Here is a 25721-nt window from a genome sequence, read left to right on the forward strand (position 1 = left end):
AAGCTGGAACAAAGACTGTACCAGGGGAAAGGATTGGGCCCAGACTAGAAGGAGGCTAGTCTGTCAAAGAAGCTTGTTGGAACATCTCTGAGGGTGAGATTTACCTGCATTTAGTTTTTTCTGTATTAGGCTTAGACTTGTGTATTTTTGATTTATTTTGCTTGGTAGTTTACTTTGTTCTGTCTGTTATTACTTGGAACCACTTAAATCCTACTTTTTGTATTTAATAAAATCACTTTTTACTTATTAATTAACCCAGAGTATGTATTAATACTTGGGGGTGGGGGACAAACAGATGTGCATCTCTCTCAATCAGTGTTATAGAGGATGAATAATTTATGAGTTTACCCTGTATACGCTTTATACATGAATTTATTTGGGGTTTGGACTCCATTAGGAGCTGGACATCTGATTGCTGGAGACAGGGGCACTTCTTAAGCTGTTTTCAATTAAGCCTGCAGCTTGTGGGGGACGCGGTTCAGACTTGGATCTGTGTTTGCAACAGGCATGCGTCAAACAAGGCAAGGTACTGGAGTCTCACGCTGGCAGGGAAAACGGGCTCAGAGGTAGTCCCAGCACACCAGGTGGCAGTCCCAAGGGGGTTTCTGTGACCCAATCCGTCACACTTACATTCCTAATTTTTTTTTTAAATGACTGATGTTTGTACAGGTAACCAAAGAATAATCTCCAGAGAGTAAGCAACTGTAAATCAAATTTTAGGAGAGAAATTTAAGGCTGAAAAAAGTTGCTACTTAAATATTTGTTCGTCGAAATGTTAGCATGAAAACAAATTCTTAAATTAATTGATGTTTAAATCTGTCTAGATGGAACTATTTACTTTTATTTATTTCAATTTGGAAAAAAAAAACCCACCACTAACCGGAATTCTAGGCTCGTGTAATTGGAAAAAATAAAACTATACCTCACTGATTATTTGGACCATTGGTGTGCCCTCTATAGGTTTGTCTATACAGCAAGTGGCAGCAAGTCTCAAAGCCCGGGTCAACAGACTTGAGCTCACACTATGGCACAAAAAAGAGCTGTGTAGACATTGCAGCTCGGGCTGGTGCTCAGACTCTGAAGCCTTTCCCTAGGCTTCATAGCCTAGCCTGACCTGCAAAATCATCACAACTATTCTTAGCGCTGCAGCATGAGTCCCGTGAGCCCAAGTCTGTCAATCCGAACTCTAAGACTCGTTGCTGCTCACTGTGTAGATGTACCTGAAGGAGATCAAAGAGGTCTCACTCAGCTCTCCTCATTGCACAGTATTAAGGCATTATTTCACACCAAAGCAGTCAGTTAGAATAATAATCACTTACACTGACAGTGCAAAATTCTCAGAAGTGGCTAAGAGCTTAGGCATTTGTGAAAATTTTACCCATAGTGCTTTTCACCCCCACTAACCACTATATATACAGGAATCACGTCACTCAATGAAATTAAGCTACCCTGGAATCCAGTATCTGTTTAACACAAATTAAGGCAACAATTAGGACAGGATGTGAACATGAATCCTGTATCTAAAAAAAACTGCATGGGAAACTCAAGGAGACAACTTTATGTGTATGTACTGCATCATCATGATACATACCATCACATCCAAGGGGAAGAATTAGAAAATCACAACTGTAGAAATATTGGTTTGAATAGAGGTACAGGAAGACAGGTAGTGTTTCCGACTTAAGCAGGGTCCTTAGTTTGGGAACAGTTTTCAATCCATTATGTATTATTTCATGACAATATGGAGATTTCACACCTCAATTACAGATACAGAATCAATTAACTGAGATCTAAAGCGAAGTCTTTGCAGAGTCCTGTTAAATTGGTCTGACCATTCCACAGTTGTGGAAACTGTTATATTCACATCTTGCAGAGGCAGATGGGAGGTAGATTGTGGGGGAGGGAAGGCAGACAAAAGCTGTTGTAGACACAAAGTCTGCCTACAAGGAAACAAACAGGTGAACCCTCTCTCTTTTTAGCTTCTGCTTTCACCAAGAAGCCAAAGACAACAGAGGTAGTGGAAGGAGACACAGCTGTGTTTGAAGCAGAGACTGAAAAGACTGGCATCAAGGTAAAATGGCAGCGAGCTGGAGCAGAAATGTTTGAAAACGAGAAGTATATCATCAAGGCTGAGGGGAACAAGCATTCACTCACTATCAATAACATTGGAAGAGAGGATGATGCAACATATGCTGTAATTGCAGGGAGTTCCAAGGTCAAATTTGACCTCAAGGTCAAAGAGCCAGGTATGGTATCTCCTAAACCACTTTAGCTTATTCAGAATTGCAAAGTCAAGCATTCAGAAATCATGAGCTGGGCCCATAAAAATGAGATTTTAATAATAATAAATGTGAGGTTTATTTTTATGTGCCCTCTAGTGCCTGAATCTCACACACCAGCAAATTGTTTTTAAAAGTTCATAAATAAAAAAGTTACTTTTTCATCACTGCTGTTTCTATGTACATCACAGAAGCAAAAGGTAGAAAAATTCTTCAAAACATCTAAAATTTGATATGTCAAAATTATGGCATTTAAAAATTCAAACATCTCCATTGAGAGAGAGAGAGAGAGAGGGTTCTTAACCATCCCAGCTCAAAGCTTGGCAAAGGTAAGCTATTATTATCTGGTTAGAAACCTCATAAGGCTGGTACCTTCCAAGGCAGTGCACCTTCCAAGCTCTACAAGACAATAGCCAATTTCCTGTGCATTTCCTAAGGCTCACTGAAGAGATGCTCCTCTGCACAACTCTCAAGTATATCCCAGAAATACATGGCTTTCTGTAACCTTGCTTTCCATTCCATTTCAGAAAAGTCTGAGGCAGTTCTTCCTACTGAAGCTGTTTGTACCCCAATGGTCTCAGAGTCACCTACACCAGCAGAGACACAACCAGCAGAATGCAGCAAGAGTTCCGAAGGTTTAAAAAAAAAAAAATGCTAGGACTAACCCTAATCCAGTGGCTCTCAACCTTTCCAGACTATTGTACCCCTTGCGAGAGTCTGATTTGTCTTGTGTACCCCCAAGTTTCACCTAATTTAAAAACTATTTGCTTAAAAAATCAGACATAAAAATACAAAAGTGTCGCAGCAACTATTATTGAAAAATTGCTTACTTTCTCACTTTTACCATATTATTCTAAATCAATTGGAATATAAATACTGTACTTACATTTCAGTGTATGGTATATAGAGCAGTATAAACTAGTCATTATCTGTACAGTAGACAATGGTAGAGATCATCCTTGAATCGAGGGATCACTAATCAATCATGGTTGTATAAAATTTTAGTTTGTACTGACTTTGCTACTGCTTTTTATGTAGCTTGTTGTAAAATTAGGCAAATATCTAAATGAGTTGATGTACCCCCCGCCCCCTGAAGACCTCTGTGTACCCCTGGTTGAGAACCACTGCCCTACTTGACCCAGTGAAAGAAAGAATAGGGACAAGGGATCCCAACATTGATGGTGGGGTAAAACAGGACCTGGAGGAAGAAGACAAGTGATAAGCCCCAGCCAAGTGGGAATAAGGAGCTATGGAAGAAATAGGAAATATCTGCGTGGAGAAGAATATTGAGGGAAACATTGAAATGATGTAAAGGATTCACTGTATAGATTAGAGGCTGAAATGGACAGAGAGTTAATAAATCCAGATATTTGTTTCAGTTCCAGCTCCAGCTCCTGAGGCTCAGCCAGAGCTGCCTCTGGACCCTGTTGGTCTCTTTGTGACACGGCCTCAAGATGGAGAAGTGACTGTCGGTGAGTAAAAGACTTGATTTTTGTAAGCTGCTAAGCGACTACCTTTGTCTCTCTATATATAGCAACGATCTAACAGATCTAACAGAAATACTAAACATCACTCACAGCCTTATCTTAACCTGTCTCCCTTTCAAGGTGGAAACATCACATTCACTTGCAAAGTCGCAGGTGCCAGCATGCTGAAGAAACCATCAGTGAAATGGTTCAAGGGAAAGTGGATGGACCTGGGAAGCAAAGTGGGGAAACATCTTCAGCTGCATGACAGCTATGACCGAAACAACAAGGTACAGCCAGCAAAGCAGAGCTCTCAATCTCTCTCTCCTAGCCACTAACCTTTGTTCTGGGGGAAAAGACCTCTTCCCTGGTTGTGACATATTTTGGTACTAAGGTGCCCAAAATGGCACACAGTACCGTATTTCTAATTATGGATACAGATCTATAGTCAGAGGATCTAGACAAAAGTAGAGGCTCAAGGTAGATACTATCACTCCTCGGTTCCATGATAAATAATAAAAGATTTGGAGAACAAAGATTTTTGAGGAAAGGTTCAGCATATGTTCAGTCTGGAGAAGAGTCTGAGTGGAAGTTTGGTAATTGTATGAATACACAATACCAGAAAGAGGACAGGAACACTCACTCAGCAGTGACTACGGAATAGGAATGCATGTAGCCGGAGAAAACAAAGAAATGTGTAAAAAAACCCACATAATTATGATAAAAGTCAGTTTAACAATTTGAATAACAAGAACATCCAACATGACAATAGTAAGGATTTTAAAAAACAAGTTTGGAAAGCATCTAAACTTTAATTCTTCAGAGTGTAAGCCAACCTCTAACTAATTAGTGTTAGAAATAAATGCTCCTTGTGGGCACACGTAACAGGGTTCAACTCACTGCTGGGGCAACCGCATGTGACTGCATCTGGGGAATTAGCTCTGCCTGGACTGACACACCTTTCTGTCACTCACTCACTCCATGGTGTCTCTCGCTCTCTGAACTCAGGGTGCTCTCTCCTTGTCACTCGCTCACATCACAGCCCCTCTTCCTCTCTAGGAGTCGCAGTGCTTCTGCTTTGTGGCTTGGCCCTCCAGCCAGGTCATTATACAGTTTTCCCCTTCCAGAAAAGTTTCACTGGACTAGGCGTCTAAGTGCCATTCTAGGCTGTCGTCCCATTCAATACTGTGCCACTTTCCCAGTGGGGGAACCCAGGCCCATCTGCTACTCCAGGTTCCAGCCAAGGGACCCTACAAACAGTGCAGACCTTGTCTGCTGATGTTTCCCTGGGCTTCTTCCTACTTTGCCATCTACAGGCTTTCTTCTCCACTACCCCTTTGGGTAAACCATTCCCTAAGGGTCAGGATCCCAGGGCTTCTGTTTTCTCTCCCTTACCCACAGGTTTCATTCTTCTCTCCTCCCTAGGCCCAGAGAGTGACTACAGACTTTCACAGTGCAGCCCTCTTCTGCTCTCCACTCCCAGCTTTATACAAGCCACACCTACTCCTGTCTAGATGGGCCCCATCTTCAATTAGTGCTTGTCAATCAAGCCTCAGTCTCCCCCAGGAGCAGCTTTCCAGTTATTTAGCCCCTTCTGAGCCACTTTAATCCCTTCAGGGGTGGTGTGGGCTGAACATCTCATTGCAACAGGTTAATCTGTAACAGCCTACTGCAGGGTTCCTTGCACCTGACTCTCAGGCAGCTGGTATTGGTCACTGTCAGAGATAGTATCCTGAGTTAGATGGACTCATCTAGTATGGCAATTTTCCATGATCTTATTGTATAATTATCCTTACAGGAATATTCAGAGACACTAGCCACTCATACATTGGCGCTGACTGCTTTATTACAGTGGGTAAATTATCATAAATTGCTCAACAAAAATCCATTCCCACCATAAATGAGTCTATAAGACGAATTCCCTAGCCCAGAGACAGACACCTGGAACACAAAGAAGCCTGTAGTGCATCACTCTCTCTCCCTGTAGGGATCACGCTAGTGTTATGGTTTGTGATATACTTGCTATGTGTATGCATCTCCACTTCCCTCTACTGGATGGAATATGATAGATTTGCCCATCAGTAACACCAATCCTTCTGAAGGCTGAATTTATGGAACTGCTCTATTAGCTGTATATAGAGGCCTATATTTTTTGGAGATGGAGGACCTGTTCCCCTTGGCCACAAGCATGCAGCTACTTTACCTGATGAGTGTGGTGTCTGTATGTATGCAATCACAGACTAGTACAACAGTACGATTTGCTGCTATCAACATCCTATCCCCTGGAAAACCTCTGCAGATAATGTCCTTTAAGTGTTCAAAGTGGATTAGAGAAATTTTACCTTTATGACAACTCCTCACCCAGCCACAAGTGAGACAGAGTTGTACGTACAGGGAACAAAGTGGGATTTTTAACGAATTCCCGCCTTTGTCTATCACTGTTAATGTTCTGGTGTGCTACATTTGTTTCTATGCATTTTTTACCCTTTTATTTTCTAACTTCCTTGCTCTGTGGGATGATCTATTTTTTAGGTTTACATCTATGAAATGCACATTATCCAAGCGAAAATGACTTATGCAGGGGGGTATAGATGTGAGGTGTCTACAAAGGACAAATTCGATAGCTGTAACTTCAGCCTGATTGTCCATGGTAAGATTATATGTTTTCAACATTACAGAAATGCGTTGCTAAGTCAGGGGTGAAAGTGGGCTGGTACAGCGTACCGGTAAAAAGCGGCCGCCGGTACCAGCCCATACGCAGCTGACGTTAAAGCGCTACCGCGGCAAAGGACCCTGCTTAAAGCGCTGCCATGGCAGTGCTTTAATGTCATTGCCCCTTCCCCACCCCCACCCCCAGGGCTGCCAACAGGGGGGTGGGGGCAAAAGGGGCAGCTGCCCCGGGGCCAGGGATTTAAAAGGCCCTGGGGCTCCCAGCCGCTGCTCCTGTGGCAGCAACTGGAGCCCCAGGCCCTTTAAATGGCTGCCGGAGCACCGGGCGGCACAGGCCAGGCAGCTTGGATGGGCTGGCTGGGGGAGGCTGACCCCCAGCCCCGCCCCTTCCAGCGGCCCAGAGCCAGGCCCCTGTACCAGAAAGAGTTTAATGTTACTTTCACCCCTGTGCTAAGTTAAGCTCTATCTTATCCTCACTCTGTCCTCCCTGTGTACAGAGTAACTTCTCTCCCCAATAAACAGTGGCCACCAGAAGAGGGTGTAAGTCAGTTTGAGAGGAACTGGCAGAGCTATATGTAGGCCCAAAACTAGAATAGCAGGAGTGCAACAGATGTGGACTGAGATGCATTGGCAGGGCTATGGGGGAGGGAGATGGCCTTTAGAAAGAAAAGTAGTATGTAATTTAAGCCAGAATTGAGATGCACTGAAACAACAACATGAAGTAAGCAAAAGGAGAATTAGCCTATATTATTCTTGGCTTTATCCAGACTTCAGTCCCACACTTCCATGAGCACTAATTCAGTAAAATTTAAAAATAAAAGTCTGAGAATTAACTCTAGTCCTAGGTTGCCAAAGGTTCTGTATTTGAACATAGACATTTGAAAAGAAAAAGAAAAGGAAAAAAATCTTGGAAAAGTTCAGAAAGCTAACACATTACTTCCTTTCCTCCTGCCAAATTCAAGCACTGCAGGAGTTTCTGGCAGTATAAAATTGCAACAAGCATAGTTGACTAGTTTTAGCAAGGGATTTACTCTAAACAGTTGCTCTCGTGTGCCTGAGGACAGCTGTATTGTAAAAACTGACCAGTGATTAAAAGGGAAGTACATTTAACCATCTATTTACCTCCTGTGTAGAATAGGTCACCAGGGATTTGGCTAAGACAGTGGGAGCATGATTCACCCTTGCTGGTGCAGTATTTGCACCACTCTCCTTCCTCAGGGGTTGTGTTGAGGAGTGGTAGTTTTAATTTGTGACTGGGGCTCCATAGGACCCTCACAGCACAAGCACTGACTTTTGTTTTTCCGGGTGGGTGCTCCAACCCCACTTCACTAGGAGACCCTGCTCTCACTGGGCTTCTTCCTGTCACCGCAGGAAGGTATAGGGCAGGGGTCGGCAACCTTTCAGAAGTGATGTGCCGAGTCTTCATTTATTCACTCTAATTTAAGGTTTTGCGTGCCGGTAATGCATTTTAACGTTTTTAGAAGGTCTCTTTCTAAAAGTCTATATTATATAACTAAACTATTGTATGTAAAGTAAACAAGGTTTTCAAAATGTTTAAGAAGCATCATTTAAAATTAAATTAAAATGCTGATCTCACACCACCAGCCTGCTCAGTTCGCTGCCAGCTTGGGGTTCTGTTCAGCTAGGCTGGAAGAGGGCTGATCAGGGCCTGCGGCCTGGATCCCAGACCTGGGGGGGGGTGTTTCAGGGGTCAGGGCAGAGGGCTGGGGGCTGTGGGGGGTGCAGAGCAGAAGGCTGGGTGTGTATTGGGGTGTGGGGGGTTCAGGGCAGACAGCTGAGCGTATGGGGGGTGCCGGGCAGAAGGCTGAGTGTGGGGGGGTGCAGGGCAGAGGGATGGGTGTGTGTTGGGGTGGGGGAGTTCAGGGCAGAGGGGTGGGGGGTGCAGGGCAGAAGGCTGGGGTGCTCGGCTTGTGGGGGTGCTCCCAGCCCCCTGCCCTGAGCAGCTCAGGGCAGGGGGCTGGAAGGGATATGCCCTGTTCCACTCCCTTCCCCCAGGCTCCGTCCCTACCTCTCTCTGCGACCCCTACGGAGCTGTGTGCACGCGGCTGCTCTTCCCCCTCCCTCGCTAGGGCCATCAGCTGATGGGCGCAAGGACGGAGAGGAGGAGGGGCAGGAAAGGAGGGGGAAGAAGAGGGGTAGGGGGGGAAGCTTGGCTGCTGCAGAACCAAGCTTCTGCCTCCTGCCCCCGCAGGGGAGAGCGGTGGGCGGGGAGGCTGAGTGAGGCTGGGGGTCGGGACCGCGGCAGGGAGCTGCGTGCCACTCAAAATTGACACGCGTGACGTAGGTTGCCGACCCCTGGTATAGGGCATAGGTTGACTTTCAGTCACTGGAGGCTCTCCATCCTAGGCTATGCCAGCAGAAGCTGTTTTAAATTGAAGATTAATCAAAACATTTTATAAGCAGCTTCACAGCTGGAAACCTCTCCATGCTTCTGTTAATCAAGGGAATTTATCTTCTGCCTCTACAGATCGATTATAGTTCATTAATGGTAATATTACCATTTGGACCGTCTCTAGCTCCTTTCAACTGAGGAGTTCAATGCATTCATGATGTCAATATTCAGACCAGATTTTACAGAAGACAATGTGACTTTCCCACTGTCAAACTACAAATTAATGTGAAGCTTGGGATAGAAACCCCAGACAGTTACTTGCACTAATCATGGCCACCATTCACTAAGTGATTAATCATAGTTAAAATATAAGATCTTTGAAACAAAAATAGCTTGAAAGGAAAAATTTTTGTAGTGGTGCTGTCTCTTTTTCAAGAACACTCAACCTTTTTCCTCACCCTCCTTTTCTGTTGTATGCCATATCAGAAGCACCAGCAACAGGAGACATGGATATCCGCACTGCCTTCCGCCGAACGTGAGTAGGAAGCTTGTGCTTCCATCTGAAATTCATTACCTTCCTAGACAAGATCATGTATGAGGAAAACTGTTGTACAAATAGCTATTATTATAAAGATATATGTAAGTCTATATTGTAAATGTTTCTAAGGCTAAAATGCCACCCTTGACTCCTAGACATCATCTAAAAGAGGTTGGCTCCTTACTATGCAACAACAATCGCGGTCTTCAATTATTTCAGAGATAATGAACAGAGTTTTTCTAAGAATTGCACTAATTTTTTCTACAGTGTGAAAAGAGCATTTCAGGTACAAATCAACAGGGGAGCTAATGATCCTGTGTTGTTCCCAGGCTGTATGGCTTGGACCAAGCAATGCTTTCCAAAATGGTTTAGATGACCCTGAAGATCTACTTGTGTCTTAAGACACTCTTGCACTAGACAGGGATCAAGAGTTTGGACATAAACACTATAAACAGTATATAGCTGATTAATAAAATTAAATATAACCATACTGTAATGTTTTGTAATTTTATTTCTCGATTGAAGTGCAATCAATGAGATTTTGAATGTATGTGTAAATGGTCAGGTATATATACACACACCTCCTAGACTATTAAGAGCCACAGGTAGGGTTGCCAGGCATCCAGGCCGCCAGAAGTCTGGTTGGGCGCAGCGCCCACGGGGCAGGCAGGCTCCGTGCCCAGCTCTCGGGAAGCAGCTGGCTCCGCGCACTGCCCCCAACCGCAGGCGCCACCCCAAGTGCTGGCTCCGCAGCTCCCACTGGCTGCAGTTCGCAGCCAATGGGAGCGATGTCTGCGGCAGCGTGCTGAGCCCCTTGGTCACCCCTCTGCCTAGGAGCTGGAGGGACATGTTGCCACTTCCCAGGAGCCGCTTGAGGTCAGTTGTACCTGGAGCCTGCACCCCAAACCCCCTCCCATGCCCCAGCTCAGAACCCCCTCCCACACTCCAAACCCCTCAGTCCCAGCCTGGAGCCTCTTCCCTCACCCCAAACCCCTCATCCCCAGCCCCACCCCAGTGCCCTCACCCTTTCCCACACCCCAACCCCCTGCCTCAGCTTGGTGAAAATGAGTGAGTGAGCAAGGATGGGGGAGAGCGAGTGACTGAGGGAGGGGAAATAGAGTGAGCTGCGGCCTTGGAGAAGGGGCAGGGCAAGAGTGTTTAGTTTTCTGTAATTAGAAAGTTGGCAACCCTAGCCCCAGGACATTACATAGGTGTTGAGAAAGGCCACTCTTTCCAGATCTGCAATAAATTCTCAATTGACCTAGGAACTCTTAATAGAGCTGCCCTGACCTCTATTGGTTAAATTGAAAGAGCTGTTACAGATTTTTGGTAAAGTTTAGGAAGTAGCTTGCAACTATATTCATTACTGAAAATTCATTTATCTTGTGTGTAAATCAGTGTTTTTTCCCTAAGTTATCAATAAAAAACACTCCAACAGCCCTCAGCTGTAACAAGTACAGTCCACCAGGGCAATATGTGTGTGACGGGTTGGATCACAGAAACCTCTTGGGAGCTGCCACCCGATGTGCAAAGACTACCTCTGCTTCTGTTTTCCCTGCCAGCTTAGGACTCCAGCACCCTGTCTTGCTGAGGCAGACACTCCCGTCTGGCTCCAGACACAGACCCAGGGTCTGAATCACTTGTCCCAAAGCTGCAAGCTTACCTGAAAACAGCTCACAGTAGTGTGCTTGTCTTTAACACTCAGATGCCCAACTCCCAATGGGGTCTAAACCCAGATAAATCCGTTTTACCCTGCATAAAGCTTATGCAGGGCAAACTCATAAAATTGTTCGCCCTCTATAACACTGATAGAGAGATATGCACAGTTGTTTGCTCCCCCAGGTATTAATACATACTCTGAGTAAATTACTAAATAAAAAGTGATTTTATTAAATACAGACAGTAGGATTTAAGTGGTTCCAAGTAGTAACAGACAGAACAAAGTAAGTCACCAAGCAAAATAAAATAAAATAAAATGCGCAAAACTATGTCTAATCAAACTAGATACAGATAAGTTCCTCACCAGTTCCAGAATGCTCCCTTTTACAGGCTAATCTCTTTTTAGCCTGGGTCCAGCAATCACTCACAACCCCTGTAGTTACTGTCCTTTGTTTCAGTTTCCTTCAAGGATCCTGGGGGGGTGGAGAGACTCCTTCTTTAGCCAAGTATCAGAGGGGTAGCCGTGTTAGTCTGAATCTGTAAAAAGCAACAGAGGGTCCTGTGGCACCTTTGAGACTAACAGAAGTATTGGGAGCATAAGCTTTCATGGGTAAGAACCTCACTTCTTCAGATGCAAGTAATGGAAATCTCTAGAGCCAGGTATAAATCATGCAACAAACCTCGATGCCAACTCTGCCCACATATCTACACCAGCAACACCATCACAGGACCTAACCAGATGAGCTACAACATCACCGGCCCATTCACCTGCACGTCCACCAATGTTATATATGCCATCATATGCCAGCAATGCCCCTCTGCTATGTACATTGGCCAAACTGGACAGTCACTACGCAAGAGGATAAATGGACACAAGTCAGATATCAGGAATGGCAATATACAAAAACCTGTAGGAGAACACTTCAACCTCCCTGGCCACACAATAGCAGATGTAAAGGTTGCCATCTTACAGCAAAAAAACTTCAGGACCAGACTCCAAAGAGAAACTGGCTGAGCTCCAGTTCATTTGCAAATTTGACACCATCAGATCAGGATTAAACAAAGACTGTGAATTGCTATCCAACTATAGAAGCAGTTTCTCCTCCCTTGGTGTTCACACCTCAACTGCTAGCAGAGCACCTCACCCTCCCTGATTGAACTAACCTCGTTATCTCCACACTGATTTATACCTGCCTTTAGAGATTTCCATTACTTGCATCTGAAGAAGTGAGGTTCTTACCCATGAAAGCTTATGCTTCCAATACTTCTGTTAGTCTCAAAGGTGCCACAGGACCCTCTGTTGCTTCTTTAGCCAGCTGAAGACAAAATGGAGCGGTCTCCCACAGGTTTAAATAGACTCTCTCTTGTGGGTGGAGACCCCCCTCCTCCCTCCTATGCAAAGTCCATCTCCAAGATGGAGTTCTGGAGTCATCTGGGCAAGTCACATGTCCCTGCATGACTCAGCCTTTACAGGCCGAAGCCATTGTCCACATGGTACCTTGCATGTCTCCAGGAAGACTTCTTATGTGGATTGGAGCATTCAAAGATGCATTGTTCCCCAAGTGTTTCCTGATCAGGTACTTAACCTGGCAAATTCCTTCCTAAAGAAGCTAACTAAATGCCTCACAAAGCTTACTTAGAAACCAAGCCAGCGTACAGCCCATATTCTTAACCTCAAGTAGAAAATGATATACATGTACAAATAGGATGAATAGATATAGTAGACCATAACTTTTATGGAGATATATTACATGGCACAGGCAGCACAAAACATATTCCAGTTATGTCATACATACATTTATAAGCACCTCCCCCCATAAAGTCTTATGGGATACACTGTCACAATGTGCTATCCCTTAAAGAATTTTAACATGATATTTACTGTGCTCCCAATAGCAGCTACAATGAAATTTATCACTCCAGCACTTATTTCACCTGAACCAATTTTCCTAGTACAGGAGAAAATCCAGCACAGTCAGTTGCTTGTGCTTTTCCACAAGTTATTATTATATGAGATCTGTCTTTTACACTCAACTCTATCACAAGGAACCAAAAAAAGTCTTGCAGACTTTAACTAAACAGTCATTATGGAATCCATGTGTTCAGCTGGTCAGTCCTGAATTTACAGAAGGGTTAGAATGTCTGACCCCACCATGCAGCTGCATGGACTAGGCAGTAGTAATTCTCCCTTTGGAATGGAAAAGGCTCCTTTGGGACAGAGCAGTTCTAAAACTACTCCATACTTGCCAGTGGAGCTTGGAGTTTGAGGATCTTAGGTTGTTCTATGAGAAGGCAGCAGAGATTAAACTGAAGTGCATAAATCTAAAGTGCTGTTTTTGTGACTCTCGCTCAGGAGCCTGGTGGGAGGAGGAAGACGGATGCCTGCAGCCTGTCACAGGTAGCCCAGGTTTCTGCCAGCAGTCAGACCCAAGCCTCAATGAACTCTCTCTCTCACCAGTAAAGAGAATCAAAACTTGCTGCAGATTTAAATTTGAACATCTGAATTCATTACATTAAATAAATAAATAAATAAATAAACTTCACTTTTATTCGTGACTAGAAAACAAAAACAATGATCATGTGAGACAAGCATAAAGCAATGAGACGAGTAGAGAACTTTGATGCTTCAGTGAGAGAGATTCATTTACAGGAAGGGTACACGCTGGACATATGGCACCCTCTTAGAATTGTGACTCTGAAAAATCTCAAACTGAATACACGTCTGCCCTTCTATCATACACACATCCTGATTACACCTCCCTCACTGTTCTCACACAAATTCTCACTTGGATATGAAAATATACCTGTGTGCTATCCCATCCCCCTCTGTTTCTAGTGCTTTCAGATGTCCTATTTTACAAATGTATAACTTTTTCATTGCGTTTCAGAGGTTAAAGAAGTTTCAGAAGAGCTCAGCACCCACAAAGCTCAGCTCCCATTTAGGCACCAGAAAAAAGTGGCCAGTTTTTCAAAATAGGTAGCCAGGATTTTCAAAGAGTTTAACACGTTGGGTGCTGGGATCTTTAGAAAAATCTGGTCATAAGTGTCAGAATAGGAGCTGCTAGATGCTCAATTCTTTAGAAAAATCTACCTGAATTGTGGATTCTGACCATTTGAAAATCTAGCCTTGAGCTATTTTGAAATTTGGCCTAACATTAGTGACTTTATCTATGACTAAAGCCCTCTGCCATTCAAGTTGTTCTTATCAATCAATACACCCATCAACATACTAGAGTGTCTAGGCACCACATAGGGAAAATTAACCCTTGCAGTGTTGTTCTATTCTGAAAGCAACTATGTAAAAATGGCACTTTTGTAATCAAAAGATCTTTCCCCAATGCATGTTAAGAATCAGATCGGACTAAAATAAGTTTTTACTGCTGTTGACTCCAATTAACCTTGCAGTGTCAATGCAACTCTGAAGGTGGGAGCTGGATTCTATTCCCTCTTTATCAACAGAATTGTTTACTAAGTTTCAATCTGTTGAGGCGGTTTCTTGCATTTGCTCCTGACACCTTAAGTTTCTGTGGCCTAGTGTCTACTGGCATTCAGCAAGATTACTTCCTCTTAAGCAATCAGTGCTGGCAAATATTGGAGACAGAATAATGGGCAACATGGACCAAAAGTCTGATTCAATAATGGCAATTCCTGTGTTCTTAAAGCAATAATGTATGCAACACAGGATGTCACTTGAGGGCCATATTAAAAAAAAAATACATAAGATATTGTTGCTTTAATGCTGTCCCAACTCATAAAACAGTTTCCACATCCCCACATCGATAGTCCCCAGAAAGCACTTATAGTTCTAAAGGAAGATCCCTGCAATGTTCCACAAATTTCCTGGGGCATGTGGGAAATGTGTTTATTGGTCTACTGATTATATGTGTGAAATCTTTTCTTTTAATTCAGGAAAAGGGGGATTACAACTATATTCTAGATTAGTATTTGCCACTAAATTAGTCACAGTGAATGATTTCCTCTATAAGCCGAGCAGGAGAAATTCAGGCTCAGTAAGTGCACTTCTTAAATCTATATAAAGGCCAACAAATAGGAAGAGAGAAAATCTCCAGATTTCTAAAAGAAAATGGCTGCAATACCAATGAACATTCTAGAGTCTCCTACTTCCCTTCCAATGGTACATCTTATGCTTATGAGAAAATTCTGGCCAATTCATTCCCCCCCATCTCCTTGTGACACTATTATATTTTTCTGTTACTATATAGTGCAGAGGGACATGAAGATGGTGCAGAGCTGGATTTTAGTGCCTTATTGAAAAAGAGGTGAGTGAAAATCTACAGTCTCAGAGCAATAAACTAACCAGCTCTTGCAGAACAGCCCTGGAAGACGTTAAACTTAAAGCAGGTTAAAGTTCCCCCAATTCATAATTCCCTTAGCATACCCTAAAGTTCATCTAGTATGGAGAAACCGGGACTGGTAGATTTGTGAACTCTCCACAGACAGCAATACTTCACCATTACTTACTGCATCTCTAGACTGCGTCTTCACCAGTAAAAAAAGGTGTCTTTTACATCTTTAGATAGATAATTTGTAAAAAAAAACCACCTTTTTTATTTGTGAAAATACAGATGTAGAGACTGGAACTGGAGTAGCTGTAAGCTTTCTACAGCACCTTCTGCTGGAAAAATGTAAGGACTGGAACAGCTGCCTTTGGGATGTACTGTTTGACTGGAGCTTTCTATTCCTGAGTTGTCACTGGGATTGGAGAGTTGGGGAAATCAAAAATCTGTTTATAATAAACAATTGTGACTTTTTCCATTCTGATTCTTCTTCCTGGCTTCCATTCTCTCTCCCCCGCCCCCATTTTATTTTATGACATCGCCTCCCTTTCTCATCCCTCACTGCCTTCCTCTGATCTGCCTACCTGTGCTTCACTCTTTTATCCTGCCATCTCAATCTGAACACACTGCTTCGGATTCTGTTGTCTAAGACAGAGAGTAAGATTTCTATTTCATCTCATTATAAAATGCATGAGACAGACTGAATAAAAGGTTCATGTGGTTTGAATAATGCATGAGATGCCCCTTCTTTCACATGTGGAGCATGGCAAATTCACTAAACCTCGACAACTTGGAGGAGGGTATCACCTACTGATTTCCAATCCAGAAATGCTTTTAAACAATTAGTGCAGTTGGAAGTAATGAGGGGGGAGATTCAATTCATTTCCTCTCCTACACTTTTATGTTTCAACCACTCCTTTCTTTTAAAGGCACTTTTAAATTAGGCTTCAGTTTCCAGATTCTCTTAATAGTCCAAGACTTCAGTTCTATATTCCTAACCCATTTGCACAGAAATCAGAGATGGAAAAGACTTCTTTGATCACAACTAGTCCATTCACCTAATTTAGAAGTCAGTGCAGGATTGTTCCCCACAAAAAATGGTTACTCACCTTCTTGTAATTGTTGTTCTTCAAGATATGTTGTTCATGTCCATTTCAATCAGGTGTGTGCACCGTGTGCATGCCAGCCAGAAGATTTTTCTCTTAGTAGTGTCCATAGAGTTGGCCTGGGCGCCCCCTGGAGTTGCGTCTTCATGGCACCCAATATAGGGCCCTGCCGACCCCCCCCATCTCCACAGTTCCTTCTTGCCAGCTGCGCCGACAGAGGGGTAGGAGGGTGGGTATTGGAATGGACATGAACACCACATCTCGAAGAACAACAGTTACGAGAAGGTGAGTAACCGTTTTTTTCTTCTTCAAGTGCTTGTTCATGTCCATTCCAATCAGGTGACTCACAAGTCAAAGTTCAGGAGGTGGGGTTGGAGCCATCAACTGATTGGAGCACAGCTCTTCTGAAGGCCGTGTCGTCTCTGGCCTGTTGAGTGATCGCATAGTGGTGGTGAAAGTGTGTATGGAGGACCATGTTGCTGCCCTGCAGATTTCCTGTGTGGGGACCTGTGCCAGGAATGCTGCTGAGAAGGCCTGAGCTCTGGTGGAGTGTGCAGTGATTGGTGGAGCGGGCACCTTCGCCAAGCTGTAACACTCCCTAATGCATGACACGATCCACGACAAGATACAATGCGATGAGACAGGGAGGCCTTTCATTCTATTGGCCATCGCCACGAATAACTGGATGGACTTTTGGAACAGCTTCGTTCTCTCAATATAGAAGGCTAGCACCCTGCAGACATCCAATGAGTGAAGCCTCTGCTACCTGCTGCTGGAATGTAGCTTAGGACAGAATACTGGAAGGAAGATGTCCTGGTTGATGTGAAACAACCTTAGGGAAAAAAGCTGCATGAGGTCTGAGCTGAACCTTATCCTTATGGAATACAATGTAAGGGAGCTCTGATGTAAGGGCCCTGAGCTCCAACACTCTCCTAGCTTAGGTTATCGCCACCAGAAACACCACCTTGTATGAGAGATAAAGCAGGGAGCATGTCGCCAGTGGCTCAAATGGTGGACCCATAAGTCTGGAAAGGACTAGATTAAGGTTCCAAGCTGGGATAGGCCGTTGTACTTACGGGTATAGTCTGTTGAGACTTAAGGAAACAGCTGACCATCAGGTTCGCAAAGACTGAGTAGCCGTCTGTGCCCAGATGGAAGGCGGAGATGGCGGCCAAGTGAACCCTTATCAATGACATGGACAGTGCCTGTTGCTTAAGATGGAGGAGGTAGTCCAGTATAAATGGCACTGAGGCGAGCATCAGAGACTGATGGTGCTGCTACGAGCGGATGGAGAATCTCTTTCACTTGGCAAGGTATGTCGCCCTTGTGGAGGGCTTTCTACTGCCAAGGAGAACTTGCCTGACTTAATCAGGACAGCCCCCAGCCCTGATCTCTGAACCACCCCCTCCCTGCACCCCCCACCCCAGCCTGTGGTCCCGGCCACAGGCCCTGATCAGCCCTCTGCCGGCCTAGGTGAACAGAACCCCAGGCTGGCAGCGAGCTGAGCAGGCTGGTGGCATAAGATCAGCATTTTAATTTAATTTTAAATGACGCTTCTTAAACATTTTGAAAACCTTGTTTACTTTACATACAATAGTTTAGTTATATAATATAGACTTATAGAAAGAGACCTTCTAAAAATGTTAAAATGTATTACCGGCACGCGAAACCTTAAATTAGAGTGAATAAATGAATACTCGGCACACCACTTCTGAAAGGTTGCCGACCCCTGCTCTAGTAGCTTTCTTCCCCAACGTAATTTTTGCCCAGACAGACTGTCTTATCCATTCCATCACTTCTTATTTCTTTACAGTCTACCTCATCTGCTCACGATGGTCTGTTGATTTGCAGTGTGGAGCTGTAGTCCCCCAGTGGAATAAACCTTCAAGCCAAAAAGGTCAAGTCTCTTTGCCTCCCTGTTCTTAGGGGAGGGTCCCTGGTAGCCCTGGCACTCTCGCTGATTGGTGACATCAACGACCAGGGAGTCGGGGGTTCAGTAGGTGTATAAATGTTTATATCTCTTAGAATGGGCAAGGTACTGCCTCTCTTTCCTGTTGGCTGTAGAGGCCAGAGAGGCAGGGGCCTGCCATAGAGTTTTTGTTGTCTCTGTAATCATCCTTATTAAGGGCCAGGCGATACGAGAGGGACAGGAGGGTGCGGCGTGTCGATGACAGGGTTGGATTTCTCCATGACTTCCTCCAACTGTATACCCAGGTTCTGGGCAGCGCGACGTAAGAGCTGCTGGAGTACCCTGTTATCCTCCAGAGCTGGGGCCGTTGACGTCCCTAGCCACAGCTTCATCTGGGGAGGATGAGAAGGAGAGGCCTGGAACCGGGCCCTGCTCACTCCCTTCAGCGCCCCATGGGTCTTGCGGCATGTGGTATTCCGAAGCTTGTGATGCCTAGGCTCCTGGGGTTGGAAATACTTGTGCCAAGGCAGGCGGTGCCGAAGTTGTTGGCTCCAGCAGTGCCGATATCCTCAACGCCGGTGGTACCGATGCTGTAGCTGCAAGTGGTGCCACTGATGGGAGGGTCAGTGCTGGAGCTGTAGTGGACAACCACGGTGTTGGTGGCGCTTCTGTTGGCGGTGCCTGCGGGGGGGATGAAGGATACCAAAGACACTAACACCGACCTGGACCTTCGGCCGTGGTCCTGTCCCTGGCTCTGGTGATCAATGCAGTGGCCCTTTTGGAGACCCTGAGTGTAAGGCTGCCACTGTGGAGGCCACAGTGCCGAGTAGGGCTGGTGGTCATGGTGGAATCTGGACCTCCTGCTCCTGGTCCTATCGGAGCGATAGAAATCCAACTCCAAAGTCTCCAGAGAGCAGTGCCGAGAGGTTGGGTACCGGTGCGGCTCCCCTGCGCGGGTGGGCCATGCCAGGGAGAGGTATGCTGGGGATGGGGATCAGTGGGCCATCACTGCTGGTTTGCCCCTTGACTGAAACTGGGGCCGCGCAGTCACCGGCAACTTGTCTCTCCTCTGCGGGGAGGACGGCGCTGTGAGGCGTATAAGGTCCTTGGCTGCCTCGAATGCCTCCAGTGTCAAGGGGAGCTGGAGGTCATAACCTTGGCGGTCTGGGGACTGTTGAGGGTTTGGACTCAACTGAACCCCAGATGTGGCAGGAGTCAACGAGACCCTGGAGGGCTGGAGAGACAAGGTGGCCTGGCTCAAGATGCTCTTCGATGCTGCAGGTCCCTTTGTCTTTAAGGGGGGAGAGCGACCCCTATCCAGCCTTTTCTTCTTTTGACACACCAGGGACTGAGAACAGTGCCACAACGAAGAGGGCTTTTTATGGGAGGAACTGTGGGGGCTCTGTGAGACTTTAGGGTCCTTGCTCAGCACTGGCTCACACACCATTGGCGTCGGAGCACTGCGGACTGTCGAGGAAGGGCTCGGGATGGGTTCTGCGGACCTGGGGTCGGAATGCGGCCGGAGTGCCGCTTCCATTAGCGGGCTCTTAAGTCTTTGATCCCAGTCTTTAAGGGTTCTAGAGCAAAAACCCTTTCAGATCCTGCACTTGTCCTTTTGGCGGCTCTCCCCAAGGTACCGTAGACAAGAAGAGTGTAGGTCACTCTTGAGCATAAATTTGCCATAGTCCTTGCAGAGTTTGAACCCTGGGGACCAGGGCATACCCCAGAACCGGGGAAAATGTTGTTGGGGGTAGGGGGGAACCCCCAAGAATCACAATAACTACAACAACAAACTATTTAACAATGAAGACTGAAGAGGACGCTACCAAAAGCGCTTGCAAAGCAAGAACGACAGTTGTTCTTACTGCTGGTGACAGCTAGGTGGAAGGAACTGGGGGGGGGGGGGTCAGCAGGGTCCTATATTGGGTGCCATGAAGGCGCGACTCCAGGGGGCGCCCAGGCCAACCCTACGGACACTGCTAAGGGAAAAATCTTTCGGCTGACATGCATGCGGCACACACACACTTGATTGGAATGGACATTAACAAGCACTCAAAGAAGAATATATATTCCAATGTTTTGTTCAGTACACTCTTAAACATTCCAAGTGATGGAGCTTCCACCACTTTCCATAGGAAATTATTTCACAGTCTGGTAGATCTCACTATTATAAAATGTTCCCTTGCTTTACAACTAAAGTTTCCTTTGCTCATCTTCAGGTCATTGCTACTAGATATATTCCTTAGGATCACCACGCATTATTTCTCTCCCTCAATATTTAAAATCTTCAAATTATTATTGACAGGTGTGCCTGAGTTGCTTTTTTTTGCCAAGTTATACGTAGTTAATTCTTTCAAGTTTTCCTCAATGCACTATTTAGCCCACTCTCTGTTCTTGATTCTAGCCTCAGTCTCTGCTCACGTGTTTTGGCTCCATTTATAATAGAATGGAACTGTGTTTATGTAGATTAAGATCCAGTAGAAAGCAAGTAGCAAAACTCTTGTTAATACAGGATTGAACTTGAGGTCTTTAAATTTCTGCCTCATGGGCCTCATTTATTTTCAGATATACCACATACTACTGTGCTAACTAGATAGGGACTCTGCCCTCATAATGCCATCATAGACAGCACTCCTACATAGGTGGAGCCTGTTTGGAGAGGCTGGAACTACAGCAATTGAACTATCCAGAGCCATGAGCTCTATACCAGTTGTTTCTCAACTGGTGGGTCATGATGACCTCCAGAGGGGTCAGATAAAGCAATCATGGGGGGGAGCAAGACACTAAAAATATTACAATTCTAAAGCAAAGACAATAAAAATTGCAGAGTAACTTCAGAGTGGCCAAAGCCTTCAGAGTTTGTGAGGTCAGATGCAGTAGTTTTGATAGCAGTTGTATGCAGCAGCGTATTATCGCCTAGGCTGACAAGGCCTAGGCCTAGGCCGACAAATTTGCAGGGGCGGCAAATTTATGGGCAGGTCTTCACTACCCGCTGATCTATTGGGGAATCGATTTATTGCATCTCGTCTAGACGCGATAAATTGATGCCCAAACGTGCTCCCGTCAACTCCGGAACTCCAGCTCATGAGAAGCGGAAGTGGAGTCGACAGGGGAGCGGCAGCGGTCGACTCGTTGTCGTCCTCACAGCCAGGTAAGTCGACCTAAGATACGCCGACTTCAGCTACGCTATTTGCGTAGCTGAAGTTGAGTATCTAAGGTCGACCCCGCCCCCCTAGTGTAGTAGCAGCTCGCCTCCACCTGCTCCGTGAGCGCGCCGCTGCGTCCTGCTTCTCCCCCCTCCCTCCCGGCGCTTGCGCCGCAAAACAGCTGTTTCGCGGGGCAGGGAGGGAGGGAGGGAGGAGGAGGGGGAATGCGGCACGCTGGCGGAAGAGGCGGGACTGGGGTGGGGATTTGGGGAAGGGATCCAATAGGGGCAGGGAGGGGGCGGAGTTGGGGCAGGAGTTAGAATGGGGGTGGGGAGAGAGTGGCGTTGGGGGGGGGGGGGCAGCAATTATTTCAGGGCCTAGGGGTGGCAAAATCATTAATATGCCACTGGTTGTATGGATTTTTAACTCTTATTTTAGAATAAATGAAGGGGGTCATAAGCATTTTTACTTCAAATGAGGTTTGCCAGTCTGGAAAGTTGAGAAACATTGCTCTGTACTATTCCCTAAAGCTGGGAGAAGAGGGAAGTGCAGGAGTTAAGAACACCTCTAATGGAGTCTTCCTTCTGCTTTCATGGTTAATTTTAGTGATCAGCAAGTAGACAATTTTTTTTTTAATTGAGAATAATCTCCAGTAATATCCAGCAATAATCTCATGATATTTGACCCTTTGGGTGAGTTAGTTATCATTAATATTAAACTAAAAACCATGACTCAGGAAATGATGCTTTTAACTATCACTGCATTTTTACATCGCATTAATGATTCCTGAAAGGCAGCAAGCCTCTTTATGGGGTGAATATGTGCTCCTTTGAAAACACAACCGGAGAAACAAACATGTTGAACTCTCAAGTGCTGCAGAGAGGCAGAATGCAGGAATGACACCTCTGCCATCACCTTCTACTTTTGTTCCACCTTACCCATCATCAAGTGCTACTCTGCCCAGATGGTGCACATGTTCACTGTCATGGAGAAAACTTCATTTAATATTGTGCAGGAGTTGTATTTTCTGGCCACTAATTTAATTAGCTGGTGTTGACACACAGGTGCCATAGGCCACAGAGAGGTCATGGGGAAGGGGAAGGGAACAGTTTTCACAGTACTATTAAACAGGATAGTGAAGAGACCTTGAAAGAGATGACAGCTGACAGGGTCCAAGCAATCCAGGGTAACAGGATAGGAAGGAACCATCTCTGGGATATACAAAACTATTTTTAATATCCTCACACGCTTAAAAAAAATATCAGCTGCCTGTACTGTTTACAACAGGTTCACTGAGCTTCATCTTAATGTCCTCAAGTGCCCAGTCAACCTATGAAGTGATCCCTGCAGCTAAGACCCTCAACATCAGGGAGAATGACTTTAGGGAAGGAGAAACCTAAGGAGCCCAAAGTCACCAAATTAAATAATATAAATAATTAATGGAGATATCCCATCTCCTAGAACTGGAAGGGACCTTGAAAGGTCATTGAGTCCAGCCCCCTGCCTTCACTAGTAGGACCAAGTACTGACTTTGCCCCAGATCCCCAAGTGGCCCCCTCAAGGACTGAACTCACAACCCTGGGTTTAGCAGGCCAATGCTCAAAACACTGAGCTATCCCTCCCCCCATTAAGAGCACTCCCCTCCCTGAAATGCTTAGCCTGGGAGGGTGTTACTCCAGCTGGGTGGGAGAGGTCAGTCTAGTTCTGTGAATACTCCAAATCCTCACTGGAACTAAGAGAATGTTTTAATAAAGTTAAAGTGGTGACAGGGAGCATTAGAAATGGGGAAACATGAAGCCGGGAACTTACTGGAGGAGACAGACATGAATTTTGAAAGGTCATGAACAGTAATTTCCTGCTTCTAAGTGCTCAATTCTACACTATTTAAATGGTGATTCTTGGCTGTAAAATATCTTTTTTATTATGTAGTGGCAATTTACAAGCCAGTCCATGCTCTGGAAAGCTAGAAAATACTTGTATCAGAGGGGTAGCCGTGTTAGTCTGAATCTGTAAAAAGCAACAGAGGGTCCTGTGGCACCTTTGAGACTAACAGAAGTACTGGGAGCATAAGCTTTCGTGGGTAAGAACCTCACTTCTTCAGATGCAAGTAATGGAAATCTCCAGAGGCAGGTATATATCAGTGTGGAGATAACGAGGTTAGTTCAATCAGGGAGGGTGAGGTGTTCTGCTAGCAGTTGAGGTGTGAACACCAAGGGAGGAGAAACTGTTTCTGTAGTTGGATAGCCATTCACAGTCTTTGTTTAATCCTGATCTGATGGTGTCAAATTTGCAAATGAACTGGAGCTCAGCAGTTTCTCTTTGGAGTCTGGTCCTGAAGTTTTTTTGCTGTAAGATGGCTACCTTTACATCTGCTATTGTGTGGCCAGGGAGGTTGAAGTGTTCTCCTACAGGTTTTTGTATATTGCCATTCCTGATATCTGACTTGTGTCCATTTATCCTCTTGCGTAGTGACTGTCCAGTTTGGCCAATGTACATAGCAGAGGGGCATTGCTGGCATATGATGGCATATATAACATTGGTGGACGTGCAGGTGAATGAGCCGGTGATGTTGTAGCTGATCTGGTTAGGTCCTGTGATGGTGTTGCTGGTGTAGATATGTGGGCAGAGTTGGCATCGAGGTTTGTTGCATGGGTTGGTTCCTGAGTTAGAGTTGTTATGGTGCGGTGCGTGGTTGCTGGTGAGAATATGCTTAAGGTTGGCAGGTTGTCTGTGGGCGAGGACTGGCCTGCCTCCCAAGGTCTGTGAAAGTGAGGGATCATTGTCCAGGATGGGTTGTAGATCACTGATGATGCGTTGGAGAGGTTTAAGCTGAGGACTGTAGGTGATGGCCAGTGGAGTTCTGTTGGTTTCTCTTCTGGGCCTGTCTTGTAGCAGGAGGCTTCTGGGTACACGTCTGGCTCTGTTGATTTGTTTCTTTATTTCCTTGTGTGGGTATCGTAGTTTTGAGAATGCTTTCAGTTATTATTTATGCAACATCAGTTTACATGACCAGGTACAAAACAGAGAGGGAGACAACTGGCCAAATTTTCTGCTCGTGTAAATAGGTGCAGCGCCATTGACTTCAAGGGGAGTTTTGACCAGTTATGCTAGCAGAAAATTTGGCCAATAGCTTTTGCCCCAAAGATTTTTAAAATGAGTTATAATTTAAGAAAGCACCTCTACCAACTTCCCATAGGCATGAAGTACAGTCCATAGGTGATGATATGGTTTACATGAATGAGGCAATATTACAATAAATATATATAGCTTGGCTACACAATGACTAAGGTGGATAAAATAATTCTCTATAATTATAGAGAGATATAAACACCAGGAATGGAGAGGAGTTGTTTCAGGTGCTCCAACTGAGTATAACTAGAAATAATGGGATGAAACTGAGCAATGGAAAATTTAAGTTGAATATTAGAGAAATCATCTTGACAGTGAGATGTATTTGGTTGGGGAACAATCTCCAAAGTGGAAGACTTATTTGCATTTAAAAATAACCTAGACAAAGTATGAACAATCCTACCTTAAACTTTCAGGTGGACAGTGCATACACGTTAGCTGACAGAGAAACACTAGATTTGACCTAAAAGGGATTTTTTACATTCTAAGATTCTATACTTATTTTTGAGCCACTGTTTCCTCAACAGAGCATTATTGCTCCAATGCAGACCTCACATTTATAACTAGGAAACGTATTTAGACAGTATTATAAATGTTGCTTGTTCACATTATCAAGAGCAAGCAAGCCCAGAGTGCTTGGTATGTTGAAAGTTCTTAGACTATCTGGTAAATGGTCCGTTTTTTTGGTTGGCAGGGCACAATTTTTAATTGTATTTTGCCTAGCAAAAACCAGTGGGGATATGTAGTGGGGAGGGAGCTGGCTGAGTTTCTGGAGGATGTAGATATGCTCTAATGAGGAAACACCTCCACTGTGGCCTGTATTTGTAACAGAATACTGGCCTGAGAGCCAACCAGTCAATCCCAGTAGTAGAGGATGTTAAACCACCTTAAAGAATAATTCTCTAAGTATAAGACTTTACATGCCAAGTTTCAGCTCAGAATGACTGAAGTGCAAGCTGGACACAGATACTGGAAACCCTGATACTTGATTGCAGCACTATAATAATGTACAAACACCTTCCTAAGAAAAACTCTGGAATATTAGAACCACCTCGTTAAATCTGCTGCCAAGACTAACCCCACTAACCCTCCATACTCCTTTCATGCAGTGACATTCCTCACGGAGATTAATGGGAGATGTTCCTTCTCTGTAGACATTCACAGTATA

The 25721-nt window shown here is 44.9% G+C and overlaps 1 protein-coding gene and 2 long non-coding RNA genes across 12 annotated transcripts in view; 2 read left to right on the forward strand and 1 right to left on the reverse strand.

The window, feature by feature from the left end:
• Nucleotides 1–25721, reverse strand: part of LOC117876916 — a 53954-nt gene that overhangs the window by 24785 nt on the left and 3448 nt on the right. The gene's annotated exons all lie outside the window — the stretch shown is intronic.
• Nucleotides 1–25721, forward strand: part of MYBPC3 (myosin binding protein C3) — a 120153-nt gene that overhangs the window by 16000 nt on the left and 78432 nt on the right. For 4 of the 10 annotated variants that reach the window (XM_034769449.1, XM_034769448.1, XM_034769442.1 and 1 more), the window contains exons 2-10: nucleotides 1980–2246; nucleotides 2807–2914; nucleotides 3659–3751; nucleotides 3887–4035; nucleotides 6278–6395; nucleotides 9255–9303; nucleotides 13319–13363; nucleotides 15189–15245; nucleotides 15918–15920. In XM_034769449.1, coding sequence (XP_034625340.1) covers nucleotides 1980–2246; nucleotides 2807–2914; nucleotides 3659–3751; nucleotides 3887–4035; nucleotides 6278–6395; nucleotides 9255–9303; nucleotides 13319–13363; nucleotides 15189–15245; nucleotides 15918–15920 — 889 coding nt within the window. The remainder of the gene's footprint in view (nucleotides 1–1979; nucleotides 2247–2806; nucleotides 2915–3658; nucleotides 3752–3886; nucleotides 4036–6277; nucleotides 6396–9254; nucleotides 9304–13318; nucleotides 13364–15188; nucleotides 15246–15917; nucleotides 15921–25721) is intronic. The other 6 variants (XM_034769444.1, XM_034769447.1, XM_034769441.1 and 3 more) reach the window with 5 other exon arrangements.
• LOC117876915 lies at nucleotides 16646–21222 on the forward strand. Its single transcript, XR_004645572.1, has 2 exons — nucleotides 16646–17682; nucleotides 18183–21222. It is a non-coding gene; the product is annotated as an uncharacterized LOC117876915 (long non-coding RNA).

The sequence above is a fragment of the Trachemys scripta genome, chromosome 4, assembly GCF_013100865.1.
Source record: "Trachemys scripta elegans isolate TJP31775 chromosome 4, CAS_Tse_1.0, whole genome shotgun sequence".
NCBI classification, from domain to species: domain Eukaryota; kingdom Metazoa; phylum Chordata; order Testudines; family Emydidae; genus Trachemys; species Trachemys scripta.